The sequence below is a fragment of the Rattus rattus genome, chromosome 11, assembly GCF_011064425.1.
Source record: "Rattus rattus isolate New Zealand chromosome 11, Rrattus_CSIRO_v1, whole genome shotgun sequence".
NCBI classification, from domain to species: domain Eukaryota; kingdom Metazoa; phylum Chordata; class Mammalia; order Rodentia; family Muridae; genus Rattus; species Rattus rattus.
In genome coordinates this window covers 66,325,502-66,347,217 of record NC_046164.1, presented here as the reverse complement: position 1 = coordinate 66,347,217, position 21,716 = coordinate 66,325,502, and the positions used below count along the sequence as shown (strand labels likewise).

The 21,716-nt window shown below is 42.5% G+C and overlaps 1 protein-coding gene across 1 annotated transcript in view; it reads right to left on the bottom strand.

Moving 5' to 3' along the window:
- Positions 1-17,839, bottom strand: part of Clnk (cytokine dependent hematopoietic cell linker) — a 169,977-nt gene extending 152,138 nt beyond the window's left edge. Inside the window, exon 1 of the mRNA XM_032916441.1 lies at positions 17,790-17,839. Within this exon, the coding sequence (XP_032772332.1) occupies positions 17,790-17,800 (11 nt within the window). The 5' untranslated portion in view covers positions 17,801-17,839. The remainder of the gene's footprint in view (positions 1-17,789) is intronic.
- Between the last annotated feature and the right edge of the window lie 3,877 nt (positions 17,840-21,716).

Here is a 21,716-nt window from a genome sequence, read left to right as displayed (position 1 = left end):
CTGGTTGATAAAATCTTGGACGACTATGCAGAGTTTGGAACGTTGCTGATCTCATAGGCTAATTACAGTTTCTTTGGGGCTAATTTTATGCTGTAAGGGGCCATCCTTTGCCCACCTCTGTATCAAACAGATCTAACATTCTGATAAACAGATACATTTTGGAATGTATCAACATCACGAAGCCCTATTTACCACCAAGAAACAGGCTACAGAGAGCTGTGAGATAACATGGAGGGTGTGCAGCTGAGGTCTGTGAACCCGCTGTATGTGCTCCCTCATGTTTCCACCAATATATTTTAAAATTGTCTTGATTTATAATGTTCTTTGTTCTGTTACTGTAAAAATTCCACGAAACTGCTTTCATGTTGGAACATTGTATTTGAGGATCTATGTTCCGAGGCCACAGTCACCCACATTTAGCTTTAGAACAAACTGTCTCTTATTCCCTTTGAGGCAAGAGCTGCTGAATTTTTTGCATCAACTCTACATAGTCTTCTATAATTAATTAATATTTAATTTTTTTGGAAAAAAATAAAGGAAGGAAATGAGGCCTTGTGAAAGATGGTGGGAAATCACTTCTTCATTCACTTTTGCCTTTTGATGGGTAAAACCCTTCAAAATCACATGGTCGTGAAGCTGGAAATAGAATTTTCATTCTTCAAAGGATTTTTGTTCAAGCAAACAATAACAGTGACAATGGGAACACAAAGGCCTGTAATTGCAGCGGGTCGCCAAGGAAGTGGTGTAGGCCTGGTGCAGGCCATCAAAAGCCAGCCCTTCTATAGGGCCTTTAAAAAAAACCACCATCCCATTCAGACTTTTATTCTTATTTTGTAGCTCACGCCCACCCCCTCCAGAAAAAAAGCATCCATCAATAGAGAGACACAGGAAATTAAATTTCACCATTCACCAGAAATAGTCACGCAATTATCTCCTCAATTACTCAGAATCAGTTTTTAAGTAACAAAAGTCAAATTATCAGTTTAGTGTTGTTGTTCTTTCCATTCAACCCTGATAGAACTTTCCCAGCTGCTCTCATTGTGATGAACATCCGTCCCGTCTCTTCTCCATTTGTGCTTGCTAACAGGCTCAAGTCAGATGGCACCTCATTTAAGGATGACCCTTCTAGTGCAGATGCTTGCTCTAATTTTTGTCCCTGTGGCAGTAAAACCATTTCTTCCAGGTTTAACACAACCATCGGCCATCACGAAGCATAGTACCTTGGCCTGCCATCACGGCAATGAAATAGCAAGACCATACAGCGATAGCTACTTTATGGAACTTGAGTGGACAGAAATCCAACAGAACCCCACCTAATGCTCTATCCATCGTCATCTTGTCTTTCATGTGATAGAAGGTTGAGCAAGTAATGGAACTCCAGAGATTCAACCCTTGGGTCATTGCTCATGCTTGGGTGGGGTTGTTGGGTAATGCAGCTATTGAGTTCTATAAGCAACTTTCAGTAAGCTCATTGGTTCAGCAAGACAGACTTGGATGTAATCTTCTCTTCGAACTTTGCTGCCTTATTGTTAGGTGAAGGATATTAGTGGATTCAAAGGTCATTGGGAATGGTATCTTCCCCCTGCCATCTGAGGCTTTTCAGACAAAGAAATGAAATACCAGGACTGATGAGAAGATTGGAGATTTCTGGCCCTGGGTGGGGACATGCCTATCTGAATTGCCTGGAAGTCTTAAGATCTTTGTCTGGTTGGAGGCTTTCTGGTAAAGAACAATGGCCTCACTTACAAGTCCCAAATGGGACTGTAAAAATACCCCTCAGGAAAACCTGCCAATTCTAGGGATTTCAGAACTACTATGAAAGCCTACTTAAGCCTTGGGCACAATGCTCTCTCTGGTCACTGTCTACTCTTACCCTTTGAGGGTATTCTCTGCTCTACAATGGTCCCATAATAGTCTCTGACTAGTATTCATTCTTGCCCCTTGAGGATGAGCTCTTCTTTGCAACAATCACATTGGCCATTGCTCACTCCCACTCCTTGAGAGTGTATCCCTTTACTTTGAAGAAAACCTCGTCTCCCTTCTTTGCTGCCCTCCATCTCATCTGAATTCTTTTAGTGGTGATCACAAGGACCTGGGAAGCTATAATGAGTCCAGTGTCACATCTTGGGACAAATGGATATTTCTTTGTATCTCCCCAGGAAAGCTCTTGAAACAGCCAACTCTCAGAATAGCATGCGATCCTATGTGTTCTCTTGGGACTCAGTACATACCTAGCCGACTTCTTTGCATACAACTTGCACACTAGTATTCTTTTATTTCCATTCTCATCTAGAATGAATGATCTGCCATCATCCAACGAGTTATATAAACTCAATACTGAGTCTTAATATCCAACAACATAGTCCTTGCATGAGTAGTAATTGTAATGGCTAAAATAAACATCCTATTTGTTCTAGGCATTGAGTTCTGTCAAATATAGTATATTACTTTCTCTCTCTCTTTCTTTCATCTCTTGGTTATCAATTGGGTTCTTTGGTGCTATTCTATTGAGATAATGCATCAAGGATGACAAGAATGAAAGCTAGAGATGGCTTGTTGACCTCATGCCTGATGCCTAGTGCCCTCGCAGTCTCTCTTTGGCTCTCTGTGTGGCTTGGGATCTCATGGCATGGTGATTATAGTATGCAATTTGGTGGTTGCTGACTCCCTAAGTAGAAAGTAGAGCTAAATGGATATTTAAATGAAATCCCTAAGCATGGCATCAGGTCTCTTTCATCCCATTCTGTTGATTAAACTCTGACGTGATCGTACCATTTATAGGAAGGAGAGAAGGTCTGATTTCAGGTAAGAAAAGCAAATGGGCGAAAAGATTGTTGTGATGCTTTGCAAAGCATCACTGGCTTCATGTATGAAGTGCTTTCTCTCTCTGCTGGCCACAGTGCTAAACACATTGTACATGTTAAGCCATTTAACATTTATTGACAGTGCTTTGCGATCGTTACCATTGCTGCCATTTTTACATAATAGTAAGAATGGCACCAGGAGTCAAAATGAATGTCTAAAACCTCACATCTGGTAAGCAGCAGAGAGTACATAACCATCCGACTGTTCTAGAGTCTGAACTCTTAATCACGGAAGTATTTAGTTACGCCACTGTAGCAACTAAACAAATGTTTGACTTTAATATCTGCTTTCATGGTTTGGCTTTCTTGTAAAATCTCAGGAAAAAATATTTTCTCCCTTACAAATGAATGGACAAGGATGAAAAGCAAGAATTTGGGAACCAAGTAGGAGGCGTTCAATCTCAGAGGCTTGTTATTTAGTAAGTGGCTATGTCTCTTTTGTTCTCTTAACCATTGGAAACTCTAAGCAGCCAGACCTCAGACCTTGGACCCCTGGGATATCCCCCTTTTACTTTCTGATCAGTACATTTTCCAGGATATCTAGCTTGACATTGATTTTTGTCTCAGCCATGAAAAACTCAACGCTTTTACCACTCTAATCTCACTTGAACATGACCAACTGTTTCTCTGGAGTCCACTTTCTTATCTACAGGGGAGAGTTGGGCATAAAGAAATACAGATATTCAAGTGAATGAGTCCCTAGCTTTCATTGAGTCTCTGACATAAATACAAGCTCTCCACATATTTATTTGTTAAACACCATGCACTTCTTATGACCTATCAGTGTGATCTTGTTCCCCACTGGCCTACCACACTAGATCCCAAAGGTTGTTGCTTTCCCTTTGATTTCTAATAATAACATACAGTATCTTAATATTTTGCCCTGGCTCAAATAATTTTGTCTAATATGAGATGTACTACTTTCTGGTAAAGGAAACATATTGAATATGGTTCCATAATTTTTTTTTTCTGTTGCTGTGATCAACTACCTGCCAAATGCAACTTAAGGGAGAAAGCGTTTGCTTCAGCTCACAGTTCCGCACAGTCCATCATGGTGGGGAGTCAAAGTGGCAGGAGCTGGAAGCATTGGCTCCCATCTCATCCACAAACAGGAAGCTGAGAGCGATGAATCCAACCTAATCCATCATACGCCTGACCAGAGGATAAATAATTCCTCCTAGGTGTGTCTGGATTTCAGAACTTTGACAAGTTGATAATTAACCCTGCCACACATGGCTGTCTAGAAACAGATGATTGTTTGGAAAATATATGCAATGCAAAGGAGGCTGGGGAGATGGCTCAGTGGTTAAGAGCACTTGCTGTTCTTCTAGAGGACCCGAGTTTGGTTTCCAACACCCACACCAGACATCTCACAAAGAGAAAAAGATACTCTGAAAGGAAATACTCAGTAACACCCACCACTTGTGAAGGCCTCAGTTAGTGGTGGTTTTTTGTTTGTTTGTTTGTTTATGCATACATTTTTGTATTTTAAAGAGTTCCATAATGCATATACATGACCTGGGTGGTGATAACTGGATGGTTAACTTTTATTTTGACTTGTTTCACGGAGAAATGTGTACATAGTTCAATCTTAAGGGAGGACCCATCCTAGACATAAACAGCACAATCCTGGATGGATCCTGGTTATAATTAAGAGAGGTAAAGAAGGAATTCTCTTTCTCTGATTCCTGTCAGGAGGTGCATAGCCCTGTCACGCTTCCTGATGCCCTGATAGTCTGCCTTGCCTCAGGCACAAGGCAGTGATCTACACCACCCTGAATTGAATCTTTTGGAACCATTAGTAAAGCCAAACTCTTAAAACCAAACCCTTCATCTCTTAAAGTGTTCCTTTCCTGGCAGGTCTTATCAATGAAAAGTCTGGCCTGCGAGTTGGTTCCTAATTACTTCTGGGGAACTAAGAAGGCAGCCATACTGAATGCTCAGCAGGGTGTGGGACTCTGATCTCTGGCAGCACAGTAAACTTAAATATTAAAACATAACACGGCCTTCTTTTATTCTCTGTGACACTTTAAGAAGTTCTAACTCAGAAAAGTCCAAACTTCTGGGTAGTCCCCTGGAGACTAAGTTTGTTCAGCTGGAAGTGCATCAGCAATAGTAAATGAGATAGGCCTGTCAGCTCCTTGCCTCCATAGTTTGCTGTTAGAGGCTTAGGAAGGCTGTCTTGAAAGCATCATTTTCCCATCATGGACCATCTTTATTTTCTCGGGACTGATCATGCCTGCTGCTCCTGCCAACAGCCTCTCTGGCCATGTCTGCAACCTCTGGAAAAGTCTCTCTGTGGATCTCAGCTGTGCTCCTTGCACAGCTTGCAATTTTTTAATTACCAGTGAACCACACCACCGCGTCCTAGAGAGGCAGCGTCCTCGGCATCAGGATGGGTCTAGTTGGCCCGAGAGTTGGTTCCTAATTACTTCTGGGGAACTATGAGGCCAGCCATCCTGACTGCTCAGCTGGGTATAGGACTCTGATCTCAGGGTGCCAAAAATCACTCCTTCTCATTTCCCCGAGATTCGGTAGGGTTTACACTTATTAATTCCTGCAAATCAAAATGAAGCTGCTCTCTGAGGTCGAACACAGTGGTTGTTCACACATGTTATGGAGGAAAATAATGGCCTGGAGTTTACATGGAGTTTCATTTTATCATTCCCACAGAAGAGGGAAATATCTATTGAACATTCCCTGGGTGCCAGACACTGTGATGAGCGTCTGTGAGAGAGGAGTTTATAAGTATCTCCATTTTGGAGTTAGTGAATTTTATCACAGATAGGGTTTTAAGAGAGCATATTCCTCTAACAAGCAACACTGCCATTCAGTTTGGTGATAAGTCTTTGATGAGGAAGAATTCATTCCTAATCATTGTAGATAATTATTGAAAACAGTTTAATATGGTACATGATGGTGGAGTCTTGGTTATATATCAGTTGCCATGATAGAGCACTATGACCAAGGAAAGTCAGAGAAGAGAGTGTTTAATTTGAGGCTCATAGTTCCAAATGGTTAGAGTCCATGGCAACCAGGGTGAGAGCATGGTAGTAGGTAGGTAAGCATGGCACTAGAGCAGTGGCTGAGAGCACACATCTTACCCAGAGGTATGAGACAGAGATGGCTAAGTGAAAGTGGCATGCGCTTTTGAAACCTTAGTGCCAACCCCTTGGTGCTACACATCTGCTAACAGGGCCAAACACTTCTACCAACTTGTCACCAACTATTCAAATACATAAGCCTGTGGGGATCATTTTCACTCAAACTACCACATATGGATTTTGGAGTCAGATACATGTGGAAACAATACTCTGGATTTGGAAACAATGTAACCCTAATGGGAATCTCGTGTGGGAACATGGGAAGGCGATTTGGATGCAGAGTATCCAGAGTGCATGACCTGGATCCCAGGAGGAAAGAGAGCCAAGATCCTGGCGCGCACAGATGACCAATGATCTATCTCTGCATTCACTTTAACCTTTCACCTTCGTGGTGACACACTGAGTTAAGAGGAAAGACTGTTCAGAGGACTGCCATTGTGCTTAGCAAAATGAATAGAAGCCTGTGTTACACAAACACGGGGCTGCCCTCGTTCATGCCAACAGGCAGGAATTCTCATGACACTTCCTACCGAGCCATCTTAGAAAGTAGTGAGCTCTTTACCCCAAGAATATTTAAACCAAGTTTTGATTGTGTCTCCCAGGAATGTTGCTGAGGAAGGGCACTCCCATGCCATGACTCTTAGGCTACCCCACCTCCTTAGAATTCCTATTTTATTGTTTTGTTTAGATTACCATCAAAGCTTTCCCCAAACAAGCAAACGTTAACGATACAGTCCCTCATGCAAAGAAAGAAACAGTAAGTTATCAAGTGACTGGTGTTTATGTTCCCGTGGAATCACAGACTGCAGAGTAGAATTGTGCTACATATGGCACACACAGGCAACTGACAGCTGGCCAACATCCACCAGCCCATTCTGATATTCCCAGAGTCCAACTTAATCCTGGCAATAAAACTGCTTCCTAAGGCTCTGAAGGCAGCGTCTTACCTATGTAGCACCAAGGGCTCCATAAAATAACTCACTGGAATGTGGGCCCATCATCCTTCACCAAGGTCCTTGGGGCTGGGAATTCAGAATATTGTGAATGAAAAACCATATGGCCGGTGTGCCATGTGTTCTCTAAACCGTGCTCATTGATGTCAGGAGCAACTCCTGGTTATTCTGCAGTAAGACGCATGGAGAGAGTCACAGAGTGGGATTCACAGGTTGAACTTGGCTGAAAACATTAGCCACAAATGTCTGTCAGTATTTCCGAGCCTTCTGGCTTTGAAAGTGTAAAGACTGGATCTGCAGATTGATTTGAGTTAACAGTGTTATAGCAGCGTGATTTGGGGGAAAGCTTACTCACAGGGCGCAGTGCATACAATGAAAACAGAATTTTTTGAGCAGATAACTGGAAACAATACAAGGTTTTAACAGTTTGCTTACATTTAAAAAAAAAAAAAATCCCGAGATCCACTGCGTCTGAGACACCACACCTGAAGGGACCGACCGGATAAACAGTTCTCTGCACCCAAATCCCGTGGGAGGGAGAGCTAAACCTTCAGAGAGGCGGACACGCCTGGGAAACCAGAAGAGACTGCACGCTGCACACAGTACTGACCCCAGAGGAAAACAAAAGCTATCTGGAACCCTGGGGCACGGAACCTCCCGGAAGGGGCGGCGCAGATCTTCCTGGCTGCTGAGGCCGTGGAGAGCTCATAGGCAACACCCCGCGAGCAAACTTGAGCCTGGGGACCACAGGTAAGACGAACTTTTCTGCTACAAACGACTTGCCTGGTGAACTCAAGACACAGGCTCACAGGAACAGCTGAAGACCTGTAGAGAAGAAAAACTACGCGCCCGAAAGCAGAACACTCTGTCCCCATAACTGGCTGAAAGAAAACAGGAAAACAGGTCTACAGCACTCCTGAAACACAGGCTCATAAGACAGTCTAGCCACTGTCAGAAATAGCAGAACAAAGTAACACTAGAGATAATCTGATGGCGAGAGGCAAGCGCAGGAACCCAAGCAACAGAAACCAAGACAACATGGCATCATCGGAGCCCAATTCTCCCACCAAAGCAAACACGGAATATCCAAACACACCAGAAAAGCAAGATCTAGTTTCAAAATCATATTTGATCATGATGTTGGAGGACTTCAAAAAGACATGAAGAACTCCCTTAGAGAAACACAGGAAAACATAAACAAACAAGTAGAAGCCTACAGAGAGGAGTCACAAAATCCCTGAAAGAATTCCAGGAAAACACAATCAAACAGTTGAAGGAATTAAAAATGGAAATAGAAGCAATCAAGAAAAGAACACATGGAAACAACCCTGGATATAGAAAACCAAAAGAAGAGACAAGGAGCTGTAGATACAAGCATCACCAACAGAATACAAGAGATGGAAGAGAGAATCTCAGGAGCAGAAGATTCCATAGAAATCATTGACTCAACTGTCAAAGATAATATAAAGCGGAAAAAGCTACTGGTCCAAAACATACAGGAAATCCAGGACTCAATGAGAAGATCAAACCTTAGGATAATAGGTATAGAAGAGAGTGAAGACTCCCAGCTCAAAGGACCAGTAAATATCTTCAACAAAATCATAGAAGAAAACTTCCTAACCTAAAAAAAGAGATACCCATAGGCATACAAGAAGCCTACAGAACTCCAAATAGATTGGACCAGAAAAAAAACACCTCCGTCACATAATAGTCAAAACACCAAACGCACAAAATAAAGAAAGAATATTAAAAGCAGTAAGGAAAAAGGTCAAGTAACATATAAAGGCAGACCTATCAGAATCACACCAGACTTTTAGCCAGAAACTATGAAGGCCAGAAGATACTGGACTGATGTCATACAGACCCTAAGAGAACACAAATGCCAGACCAGGTTACTGTATCCTGCAAAACTCTCAATCAACATAGATGGAGAAACCAAGATATTCCATGACAAAACCAAATTTACACAATATCTTTCTACAAATCCAGCACTACAAAGGATAATAAATGGTAAAGCCCAACATAAGGAGGCAAGCTATACCCTAGAAGAAGCAAGAAACTAATCGCCTTTGGCAACAAAACAAAGAGAAGAAAAAAAGCACAAAACATAACCTCACATCCAAATATGAATACAACAGGAAGCAATAATCACTATTCCTTAATATCTCTCAACATCAATGGCCTCAACTCCCCAATAAAAAGACATAGATTAACAAACTGGATACGCAACGAGGACCCTGCATTCTGCTGTCTACAGGAAACACACCTCAGAGACAAAGACAGACACTACCTCAGAGTGAAAGGCTGGAAAACAACTTTCCAAGCAAATGGTCGGAAGAAGCAAGCTGGAGTAGCCATTCTAATATCAGATAAAATCAATTTTCAACTAAAAGTCATCAAAAAAGATAAGGAAGGACACTTTATATTCATCAAAGGAAAAATCCACCAAGATGAACTCTCAATCCTAAATATCTATGCCCCAAATACAAGGGCACCTACATACGTAAAAGAAGCCTTACTAAAGCTCAAAACACACATTACACCTCACACAATAATAGTAGGAGATTTCAACACCCCACTCTCATCAATGGACAGATCATGGAAACAGAAATTAAACAGAGATGTAGAAAGACTAAGAGAAGTCATGAGCCAAATGGACTTAACAGATATTTATAGAACATTCTATCCTAAAGCAAAAGGATATACCTTCTTCTCAGCTCCTCATGGTACTTTCTCCAAAATTGACCATATAATTGGTCAAAAAACGGGCCTCAACAGGTACAGAAAGATAGAAATAATCCCATGCGTGCTATCAGACCACCACGGCCTAAAACTGGTCTTCAATAACAATAAGGGAAGAATGCCCACATATACGTGGAAATTGAACAATGCTCTACTCAATGATAACCTGGTCAAGGAAGAAATAAAGAAAGAAATTAAAAACTTTTTAGAATTTAATGAAAATGAAGATACAACATACCCAAACTTATGGGACACAATGAAAGCTGTGCTAAGAGGAAAACTCATAGCGCTGAGTGCCTGCAGAAAGAAACAGGAAAGAGCATATGTCAGCAGCTTGACAGCACACCTAAAAGCTCTAGAACAAAAAGAAGCAAATACACCCAGGAGGAGTAGAAGGCAGGAAATAATCAAACTCAGAGCCGAAATCAACCAAGTAGAAACAAAAAGGACCATAGAAAGAATCAACAGAACCAAAAGTTGGTTCTTTGAGAAAATCAACAAGATAGATAAACCCTTAGCCAGACTAACGAGAGGACACAGAGAGTGTGTCCAAATTAACAAAATCAGAAATGAAAAGGGAGACATAACTACAGATTCAGAGGAAATTCAAAAAATCATCAGATCTTACTATAAAAGTCTATATTCAACAAAACTTGAAAATCTGCAGGAAATGGACAATTTCCTAGACAGATACCAGGTACCGAAGTTAAATCAGGAACAGATAGACCAGTTAAACAACCCCATAACTCCTAAGGAAATAGAAGAAGTCATTAAAGGTCTCCCAACCAAAAAGAGCCCAGGTCCAGACGGGTTTAGTGCAGAATTCTATCAGACCTTCATAGAAGACCTCGTACCAATATTATCCAAACTATTCCACAAAATTCAAACAGATGGAGCACTACCGAATTCCTTCTATGAAGCCACAATTACTCTTATACCTAAACCACACAAAGACCCAACAAAGAAAGAGAACTTCAGACCAATTTCCCTTATGAATATCCATGCAAAAATACTCAATAAAATTCTGGCAAACCGAATCCAAGAGCACATCCAAACAATCATTCACCATGATCAAGTTGGCTTCATCCCAGGCATGCAGGGATGGTTTAATATCGAAAACCATCAACGTGATCCATTATATAAACAAACTGAAAGAACAAAACCACATGATCATTTCATTAGATGCTGAAAAGCATTTGACAAAATTCAACACCCCTTCATGATAAAAGTCCTGGAAAGAATAGGAATTCAAGGCCCATACCTAAACATAGTAAAAAATATATACAACAAACCAGTTGCTAACATTAAACTAAATGGAAGAAACTTGAAGCAATCCCACTAAAATCAGGGACTAGACAAGGCTGCCCACTCTCTCCCTACTTATTCAATATAGTTCTTGAAGTTCTAGCCAGAGCAATCAGACAACAAAAGGAGTTCAAGGGGATACAGATCGGAAAAAGAAGAAGTCAAAATATCACTATTTGCAGATGATATGATAGTATATTTAAGTGATCCCAAAAGTTCCACCAGAGAACTACTAAAGCTGATAAAACAACTTCAGCAAAGTGGCTGGGTATAAAATTAACTCAAATAAATCAGTAGCCTTCCTCTACAAAAAGAGAAACAAGCCGAAAAGAAATTAGGGAAATGACACCCTTCATAATAGATCCAAATAATATAAAAAGTACCTCGGGTGACTTTAACCAAGCAAGGGAAAGATCTGTACAATAAGAACTTCAAGACTCTGAAGAAAGAAATTGAAGAAGATCTCAGAAGATGGAAAGATCTCCCATGCTCATGGATTGGCAGGATTAATATAGTAAAAATGGCCATTCTACCAAAAGCGATCTACAGATTCAATGCAATCCCCATCAAAATACCAATCCAATTCTTCAAAGTGTTAGACAGAACAATTTGCAAATTCATCTGGAATAACAAAAAACCCAGGATAGCTAAAACTATCCTCAACAATAAAAGGACTTCAGGGGAATCACTATCCCAGATCTCAAGCAGTATTACAGAGCAATAGTGATAAAAACTGCATGGTATTGGTACAGAGACAGACAGATAGACCAATGGAACAGAATTGAAGACCCAGAAATGAACCCACACACCTATGGGCACTTGATTTTTGACAAAGGAGCCAAAACCATCCAATGGAAAAAAGATAGCATTTTCAGCAAATGGTGCTGGTTCAACTGGAGGTCAACATGTAGAAGAATGCAGATCGATCCATGCTTATCACCCTGTACAAAGCTTAAGTCCAAGTGGATCAAGGACCTCCACATCAAACCAGATACCTCAAACTAATAGAAGAAAAACTAGGGAAGCATTTGGAACACATGGGCACTGGAAAAAATTTCCTGAACAAAACACCCATGGCTTATGCTCTAAGATCAAGAATCGACAAATGGGATCTCATAAAACTGCAAAGCTTCTGTAAGGCAAAGGACACTGTGGTTAGGACAAAACAGCAACCAACAGATTGGGAAAAGATCTTTACCAATCCTACAACAGATAGAGGGCTTATATCCAAAATATACAAAGAACTGAAGAAGTTAGACAGCAGGGAGGCAAATAACCCTATTAAAAAATGGGGTTCAGAGCTAAACAGAGAATTCACAGCTGAGGAATGCCGAATGGCTGAGAAACACCTAAAGAAATGTTCAACATCGTTAGTCATAAGGGAAATGCAAATCAAAACAACCCTGAGATTTCATCTCACACCAGTGAGAATGGCTAAGATCAAAAACTCAGGTGACAGCAAATGCTGGCGAGGATGTGGAGAAAGGGGAACACTCCACCATTGTTGGTGGGGTTGCAGACTGCTACAACCATTCTGGAAATCAGTCTGGAGGTTCCTCAGAAAATTGGACATTGAACTGCCTGAGGATCCAGCTATACCTCTCCTGGGCATATACCCAAAAGATGCCCCAACATATAAAAAAAGACACGTGCTCCACTATGTTCATCGTGAGCCTTATTTATAATAGCCAGAAGCTGGAAAGAACCCAGATGCCCTTCAACAGAGGAATGGATACAGAAAATGTGGTACATCTACACAATGGAATATTACTCAGCTATCAAAAAACAATGACTTTATGAAATTAAATTAAGAGGCAAATGGTTGGAACTGGAAACTATCATCCTGAGTGAGCTAACCCAATCACAGAAAGACATACATGGTATGTACTCATTGATAAGTGGCTATTAGCCCAAATGCTTGAATTACCCTAGATGCCTAGAACAAATGAAACTCAAGACGGATGATCAAAATGTGAATGCAGATCGCTCCTGAGAGACACAGCCAGAATACAACAAATACAGAGGCGTATGCCAGCAGGAAACCACTGAACTGAGAACAGGACCCCTGTTGAAGGAATCAGAGAAAGAACTGGAAGAGCTTGAAGGAACTCGAGACCCCATATGTACAGCAATGCCAACCAACCAGAGCTTCCAGGGACTAAGCCACTATCCAAAGACTATACATGGACTGACCCTGGACTCTGACCTCATAGGTAGCAATGAATAGCCTAGTAAGAGCACCAGTGGAAGGGGAAGCCCTGGGTCCTGCTAAGACTGAACCCCCAGTGAACTAGACTGTTGGGGAGAGGGCAGCAATGGGGGGAGGGTTGGGAGGGGAACACCCATAAGGAAGGGGAGGGGGGAGGGGGATGTTTGCCCGGAAACCGGGAAAGGGAATAACACTCGAAATGTATATAAGAAATACTCAAGTTAATAATAATAAAAAAAAAAAAAAGAAAAAAAATCCCACATAGATTTACAAAGTTGATTTCAGAAATCTGCAGCAGAGTACTAGTTGACTCTGGGTGCAAGGCTAATTGGCCATTTTCCACTTCTCATTTTATTTTTGGATATTTTTCTTACATTTCCATCAAAACTAGGAAGAATTTTAGTAACAAACAAACCCACTTTTTTTGTGTGTCTTTTAGTGTCTTTCACTGTGGGCACTGGGGCTGCTTATTCATCCAGCCGTACCCAAGTCTGGGATGTATGATCATGTTCTCTGCTTGGGACTCCAGAGGGTCTCAGTCAGATCATGACCTATTGGAAAGTGCCTGGAAGGAAGCACTCAAATGACCCCATCTTTTCCAAAATGCCAAGGAGCCATAGCATCAAGGTTCCGAAGCCTGTTAAAAAGAATAAAGGGGCACTAGAAACCAACCCCCCAGTCTCCTTTCCCCAGCTCTGATGCATTACAGGACAGCAAGCAGGCCTGTGCCCTCTGAAGGCATCACGGTGCTGCAGGGAACAAGGCTTCATGCAGTTGAATGGATTTCTAGGAAAGCCGTTAGTGCAGTGCACAGAAAGCCAATTCATAACAGTGTGCTTACTTCAGAAGTCCTTTAGAATCATGACATCTGGACTTTCTGAGTTCCTGCAGCGTTTTTCCCCACTAGTCTCCCCATTATCCCAAAACGATTTGCTTAACACTTGGAAATGCTCTTGGAGGACAAGGACTAATCTTGTCGATCTTTGTAGGTGATGTGCTTAGCTCAGTGCCTGGCATAAAACAAGGGCGTGCTAATTCTTTTGATGGACTGGTGGAATTGTATAGAAAGATGTGATAGATACTTGTACGGCATTTGTCTGTACCTACGTGAAATGTATGAGTGTCTGTACCTGTGAAATATGCAGGAAGGTAAATATATTATTTTCCTGTGTGTATGAATAGTGTCTTAGTCTCTGTCACTCATTCATTTATACTAATTCATTCATTCATTCACTATAAAAGTCCCTAATAGGAAATCCCATAATGATTTAACTATTTGTGAAAGAAAAAAAGTATTAGCTCAGGACCTCCAAGATCAAGTTCTCAACACAGAGGAGATTTATTTGTCCCAGAGGGACGGAGGACAGGGATAAGAGACAGAGACAGGAGATAGAGGAAGAGGGAGAAGGGGAAAGGAACAAAAGAGAGGGAAGAAAAGAGACATGGGAGATGGGTAAGGAATATTTGTCTTGGAGGGGGACAAGGACTACCTCTGGATAGAGAGGAGACAGATGTGGCCTGTAGGAAAATGATGGTTTATAAAAGTAAAGGGAAACCCCGTGTTAGGATGAGGTGTTAAATTTTAATTGGGGAGGACTCATTCTCACCGTGGAGGGAAGGTTCTGCAGTTTCCAACTGCACTCCCACAGATGTAGTAGCATTCTCTGCTTATATCTTGGTGACAACAGCTACAGTTCCTCCTGCGTGTGCACCGGAAGGAAATGGGGCTGGGAATTGTGGTCTAGCCTTGCACTTCTGGAGTCTGTAAAAGCTCAGATTCTGATTCAGGATGCTTGGATTGTTGCCTGGGATTCTGTATTTCTTACAGGCTCCACGGTAAGGCAAATGGTGATACAGCCTGTGGTTAGAGTGACGGATCCCAGAGATGAGGAAACAATGTGCTCTCAGGTAGCTATTGTCCACTTCATTTTTAGGGTTATTTTAAAGCAGAAATCATTAAGATATTTTTTAAAAGAGCCATTTCCAAGATGATAGGCATCCAACCAAACCAAAGGACCAAAACCCTTCTTGAGAGGGATAAACTCTCCTCTCAATAAAGGTGGTGCCATTACAGGATGGAATCAGAGAGACCAAGGGAAAAGACTCTCAACTACCAGTTAGATGCACACACATAGCAAATCTCTCAGGAATGGCCAATGAAATCCCATAAAAGGAACATGGGTCTGAGAATAAAGCCTGCTGTAATATGGGTTGGCAAGTGGTTCTGAGAAACGTTTTTATTTGGGTTCCCGGTGCTTGTGAGTGTGAGTGTGCCCTTATTTGGAGAAAGTGTCCTTCTAGGTGTAACTGAAGGTTTCGATATGAAACAGTTTGAGGTTAATCTGGGTAAATCCTAAATAAATGGCAAGCGTCTTTATAGGGGTGGAGGGAGGTTTGAGACAAGCAGGAGTCTAGCTGTCATTGGGAAAGGGCGAGATTAGAGCAATACAACCCCAACCCCAAGGGATGCTGGGAGCCAACAGAAGTGAGGGAAGCGGAGAGGACCCCGCAGAGCCAGTCCCGCTCTGCCAACACCTGTCTTCCAACTTGGATCCTTGAGAACTATGAGAGGATGAAGCCCCTTCTGATTGTTACGACAGCCCTTGAGCACCTGCTCTGTGGTTGGTTGACGTCTTCACCACAACCCTCTAATGCATATCCAACATACAAAGCTGCACTCCGCCGCATTTATCCTAGACCATAGTTTGGAGTCTGAGAACTCATCCCCTTTAATGAAGTCACAGATGACTCAGCTGGTATCCCCCCCGGACCCCCCAGGCCAGACTTCCTGTTCCCACTGTGGTAGATTGAACTTCCACTATAACACTCTGTTGTTTCCCAGGAAAAGATTGGCCAAGGATGCCGAAGTTCAGAGAAAATAAGGATGTCATCAACATGCACCTGCTTCAGCCACAGAGAAGAAAGACAGCTGAGCTGCTCCGAACGAAACTGTAATCCATGTGAGAAGCCCATCTTCAGACTGTATGCCAGGGAGTTCCCTACTCACTCCTCTGCAGTGAGAATAAGGGCTAGGATGGGATCCAGCTTCCCCATCCAGTGAGACAGAGGTTCGTCTGCCCAATGCTGACCCCCATAGGGTCTGTGGGTGCTCATGTTACCAGAGCTTTTCCCTTGGGTTATAGCTGGGCCTGCTCTAAGTCAGCATCCATTTGCCAAATAGGACCATTTTCTGTGGGCCACCAAGTGCTCCTCTGGGGCTACTGAAAGCCAAGTTGTTCTCCCCCTTGTAGGCCATATCCTGCCACCCAGAAGGCTCTGGAATTTCTCCATCCACAGAGTTAGGTAACTCCCCCAGGATCACAGAGCTGTGAAGGGGAGCAGGGGCTCGAGAGACACTTGGCCACTTTCAGCGCATCCTCTCTGCTGCTATCAACCTGCTTTTGAGTCTGCACCAGAGCAGTGATGCCACGTAACCAAGTGAAAAAGTTGGGAAGGTCAATAAATATCTAAGTAAACCGAGTTCAGAGTTAGTACCTGCATTCGGCGCTTTCCTCATTGCTGTGACAACGTACTTGACAGCAACAGTTAAAGGGAAGAAAAATTCACTCTGCTTTTGGCTTTCTATATACCAGGCCATCGAGGTAGCTTATATACCAGACAATCAAGGTAGATAAAACGTGACACATCCCACTCCACACCAGGCCAGTTAGGAAACGGAGGGAGGACTCGTAGGAAGAGGCAAGGCAGACATAGCTTCCAAAGACACTCCCATCGGGACCTACTTCCTTTCACTAAGCCCCTCCTACTTTCTACCGCACCAATCGTCTTTATGGATCCATCAGGGGATTGATCCATTCATTAGGCTGAAGCCCTCAGGATCTAGCTGTCTCCAGAGGCTGCATCACAGACACGGCGAACCGTGTACTTCTCTGATCCCTTTGCATTTCTTAGTCCAACCGAATTGACGGCCCAAATTAGGCATCGCGGCACATCAATTTTCTCTCGTCGAAGGTGTTATTTTTGCATTATAGATATTCCTTGAGCATTTAAGACTGCTGCTTCCCCCCTATATTCCCAGACACGGTTGAGTTTTTCTTTACACATTTGCTTATCCTAAACCAATCACAACCCTTACTCTGGCTTTCCATACAGAGAAAAGAGTGCTATAGGTTTCATCCTGTGGGAGTCTCACAAGGCGTTTACATGTACCACAACACATTGGCTGTGAGTGTTGGTATTTCTGCGGGAATGTCTGGTGTCTCAGTCTGGACTTCTTGGTCCTGTTTTAGCTGCACACTTATGCTGGACCAGAACAAGTGGCCTGTGCACAAAAATGTTACTATGGGACATCCAAGTACACAGCGACCCCTGTATCTTAGGAAATCCCTTTCCAATCTGGGCACAGTGACACTATTGAGACATCATCTATCTTGTGGCTCCTGTGGTCTCTAGAACAAGGCTCTCAAATCAGATATTTACATTGTGATTCACAACAGTAGCAAAATTATAGTTATGAAGTAGCAACAAAAAATTATGGTCTGGGGTCACTGTAACATGAGGGACTGTATTAAAGGGTCACCATATTAGGAAATTTGAGAACCACTGCTTTAGAAGATAGGGGTTGTAATTCAAAGTGCTGTCTGGTACTTACTGGCTGGTCATTGTCCTTGGCCCCTGGCAAATGAGAGGGATCTTCAATTCAGCCTGTGGAGACAAAAACAAACTCGTTATTGGACTTTCAGTTCTGTTGGACATGTTACCTCTGCTTCTTTGCAGGATTTGAAGCAGGTGCTGGCCTAGAGGAAGAGACAGGAAGCAAATCAATGTAGGTCAAAAATTGGTTTATTTCTGGCACAGGGTGGGGGAGGGACTCCCCATCCCCCGACATGCTGTCCTCCTTCTGTCAGCATCCATCCCATCTGCCCTGGGGAGCTGAGCAAACACGCACGGAGTCTGATTTTCCCTTGTGTGCAATTGTACACTTTCCCTGGGCACCTAGGAAGTGTTAACCCAGGCTTCATTGGTTCTGCTCCGAGGAGTCCACAGGCTTGCTGAAGCCGGCTCGAGAAGGGATGGTTTTCATTTCCCTGTGACTTTTCCATAAAATATTTACTGGAAGTTTCATTTGTATACCACTTCGCATCAGCCACCACATTCTATTTGAGCCCAGTGTTCACCCTCACAGGAGGGATCATTAGCTCCATTTCCAATATAAATTAGCAGCCGAGACTCTGGGAGCATGGAGTAAGTGCTTTGCATCGATGACCACGTTTAATGTATTGGAAGACTCTGGGAATTATACAGGATACTCCCACTGTACCTTCTGGAGGTCCAGCAAGAAACAGAGTCCTCATACTAGTTAATTTGAGACTAGTGTAAATTGGAAGTTGTGAGCAGGTTGGCCAAGAAAGATAGTGGGACACCCGGGGGCGGTAGAAAGGGGTGCTGTCATTGTACAAAGAAGGGTAAAGGGAGGGGAGTGGCGATCGGAATGTAGAGACTGAGTGGAAGAGCAGCAGCTTTCAGCTGAGGCAGATTCAGGAGGGAGCTACAGAGGGTGGGACAAAAAGAGCCATCCCATTTGCTTCCTGTCCCCGCCCATCTGCTGTTGTCTCCAATTGGCTAAAGTAGAGAAGAATCCAGGAACGAGGAGCGATTGGTGCGATTCACGTTCATCAGACTCCTTGGGCCTCCCAGTTAAGTGGAACAGGGCAGAGGATGGATTTCACAGCTTGAAAATGAAGCTCACGGTTCGTCTCCAAAGCTAGGATTCACGCTTGATCTATGTAATTTTGGAGTAACAGCTGTGGAAGAGTTACTGAGGAACTTGGACTGGACTCAGGTCCTCTGATGCCCCGTGCGGCTCCTTGCCACACCTCTACTCTCGTACCTCAGGTCGGCCACGGCATAGGGAGGAAAGGAGGAACCCTGCTTAGGATTTTGTTCACTTGTGGTTCATTGTGTCTCTTTCATGGTTCCCTCTAGAAGTCATTTCTTCCGGGGTGGTGAAGAGCATTAACACCGTACCAGGGAGATAAACAATTTACAAGTTCCAGGTTAAGGGAAGAGTAAGAGTTGTAAACATCTAGATATGCAGCCTCTGTGGAGAGCTTAGTCTCCGAGAAATAGTGGCATCAATATCATTTATTTTTTTTTTACCATGGCATTAAGTGTTAAATAAACTAATGTACAAGAAGTCATCTTACAAACTATAAAAGTATAAGATCTGGTGTACTACTACTAGTGTACTAAGTTTAGCCAGCTACATCAACCTCAAGCGTGTTATATTTTGGTATCTCAGCTCATTGATATCAATTTTAAGATGTTAATACCTAATAAATGTAAGTTATATGATGATGGTTAGAGAGGAAAAATGGTCTACCTCAACTTGCTTATATGCTCACTTTGTTCGTTTGTATACATGTTTGTGTACTGAAGTGGAATCGAGCTCTCTACTGAGGACTCCCTGTATTCCTGGATCTTAGCCAGCTCTGAGGTACACGGTCCCACCACTTTATACCTCTCATCGGTAAGGTGGGACGCTGACTAGATCGAATTCCGCCATCTATAGGGTAGCCAGGGTGGCTCTACACAAAGCATGAGATCTTGCTTTGGTTTAATTGGCCTCATCTGGACTAAGCAATTGGGCTAAATAAGTGTCTTCTAGCTCAAAGATTGTACAAAACAGCTCCCTTAAAAACTATAATCCATCCAAATCTGACGACAACAAGGGCTTTAAAATGTTAGAGGTATGTTATTATATCTCTTGCATTTTATTGTCTTCTCCAATGGAGCTGCTTGTACAACAAAATTGCAGTGTCTCTAAAAAATAGCTGTCACAGAGGAGAGTAGGGAGGCCGGGGGAAATCTCAGTTGCTTATATGCAAACCTCTGTAATTTATTTGGTCTGACGCGTTTGTGTTTTAAAATATTAGGGAAAGTTTAAGTCAGTCTATCAGTGATTTCTGAGGGATGCGAGCAGTATATTATACAGAGAATGTTTTAAAATGTATATATTTTTAATGAGTGGAACTCTTTTGGCACTGTAAAAAGTAAAACTCAGGGTTTGAGTGACCTACCCCAGAGAAGCCTGAGTCAGCCAGGCAAGGGGCTTCAGCGAGGCAGATAGAGTACCCACCACAAGGCCACAGTTCTCTGCTCCACCCAGATTGTCCTGAGAGCTCTTCCGAGAACTCAGTGTTATCTGATTTCCTTTTTGTAAAGGATGTGGTAAAGGGGTTGAGTTAGATTTGCATGTCTGCCAGTTATGAAGACAATACAGAGTAGAAAAGACAGGATGCTTCCCTTCTAGACATGTGCTGTTGCAAAGAGAACTGAATGAAATGGGATGCTATTCGCACCCTATGTCACAGTGACATTATTTGATTCAAAGACAGACTGACATTCACGTGTGTGAAGTTACTGGTGTTTCAGGGCACACACATACCTGGCATTTGAAGCCTCTTTGGTCCTGACTCCCTGGCTATGCTTTGGGACAGCTATTTGCTTTTAGAGCCTTCGTTTACTTTTTTGAAACATGGGAGTAGTAAAACCAGCGATTGCTCCTGGTGTTTGTGAAGATGACAGAAGATGTCTGGGATACATGTGAGGAGCACATTTTTTTTTTTTCTTGCAGCTAACACTGGGAGTATCATTGAAACATCAGAGTTGCTACCGTGGCTGGTTTTGCTCTGAACATAGATCCAAGGGAAGATAAGCAACTGGGAGGATTTACGGAAAAATAAACAAACAAGAACAGAGTGGAGAGAGGTGGGGCAAAGCTAAGAATCGGAGGATGCCTACATCTCAACAGATACACAAAAACACCACGGACTTGAATTGGAAGATAAATTAAATGCCTTTTACTGCTTCCAAGTTTGAGTCTCCTGGCTCTATAACCACAAGTTCTCTGTCAGCCTCTTGGACCTACCTGGGCATAAACTGTATGGTGCCCTGAAAAGTCTACTTGGGTTGCTCTGGGCAGCAGTCTATGTACAATTAGTCTAAATGCTCCAGAAATTCTAGATAAGATTTAGATGCTCAGGATGATACGGTCATAAACTATCCCAGATATTTTAACGGTTACGTTGACCACACTTCAGTGGATAGCCACAAACCCAAGCTTCTGTAAGCAGCACAAGTTGTCCTTGATTGGTTTAAAAAACAAAAAACAAAAAACCAAAAAACAATGAGGACACTAAGTTCCGTGTGTTAGTGAAAGGGGTGGACCCGGGAGAAATTTGCAGAGGCAGCATGATCAAAATACATTGTATGAAATTTTCACAGAGCTAAGAAACATGAAAGAAAAAAATCCAGAAAGTAAAGCCATGCAAATTCAAATGGTTTTAAGTTTATGATTTTGGTTGGAAGATATTCATAGCTGCATATGGCCCAGTTGGTTGGACATAACTGAGCGTCTAAATCCTATACAAAGGGGCCAGAATCTGATTATTATTGGCTTCGTATTAGAAATCTATGGTTTCATTGTCAGCGTCCCTTTCGCTTTCTTTTCTCCGATGAATTTCTAAGATGAGGATTGAGAACAAAGTGTCCACTTTCTCCATCTTTATCCACACAG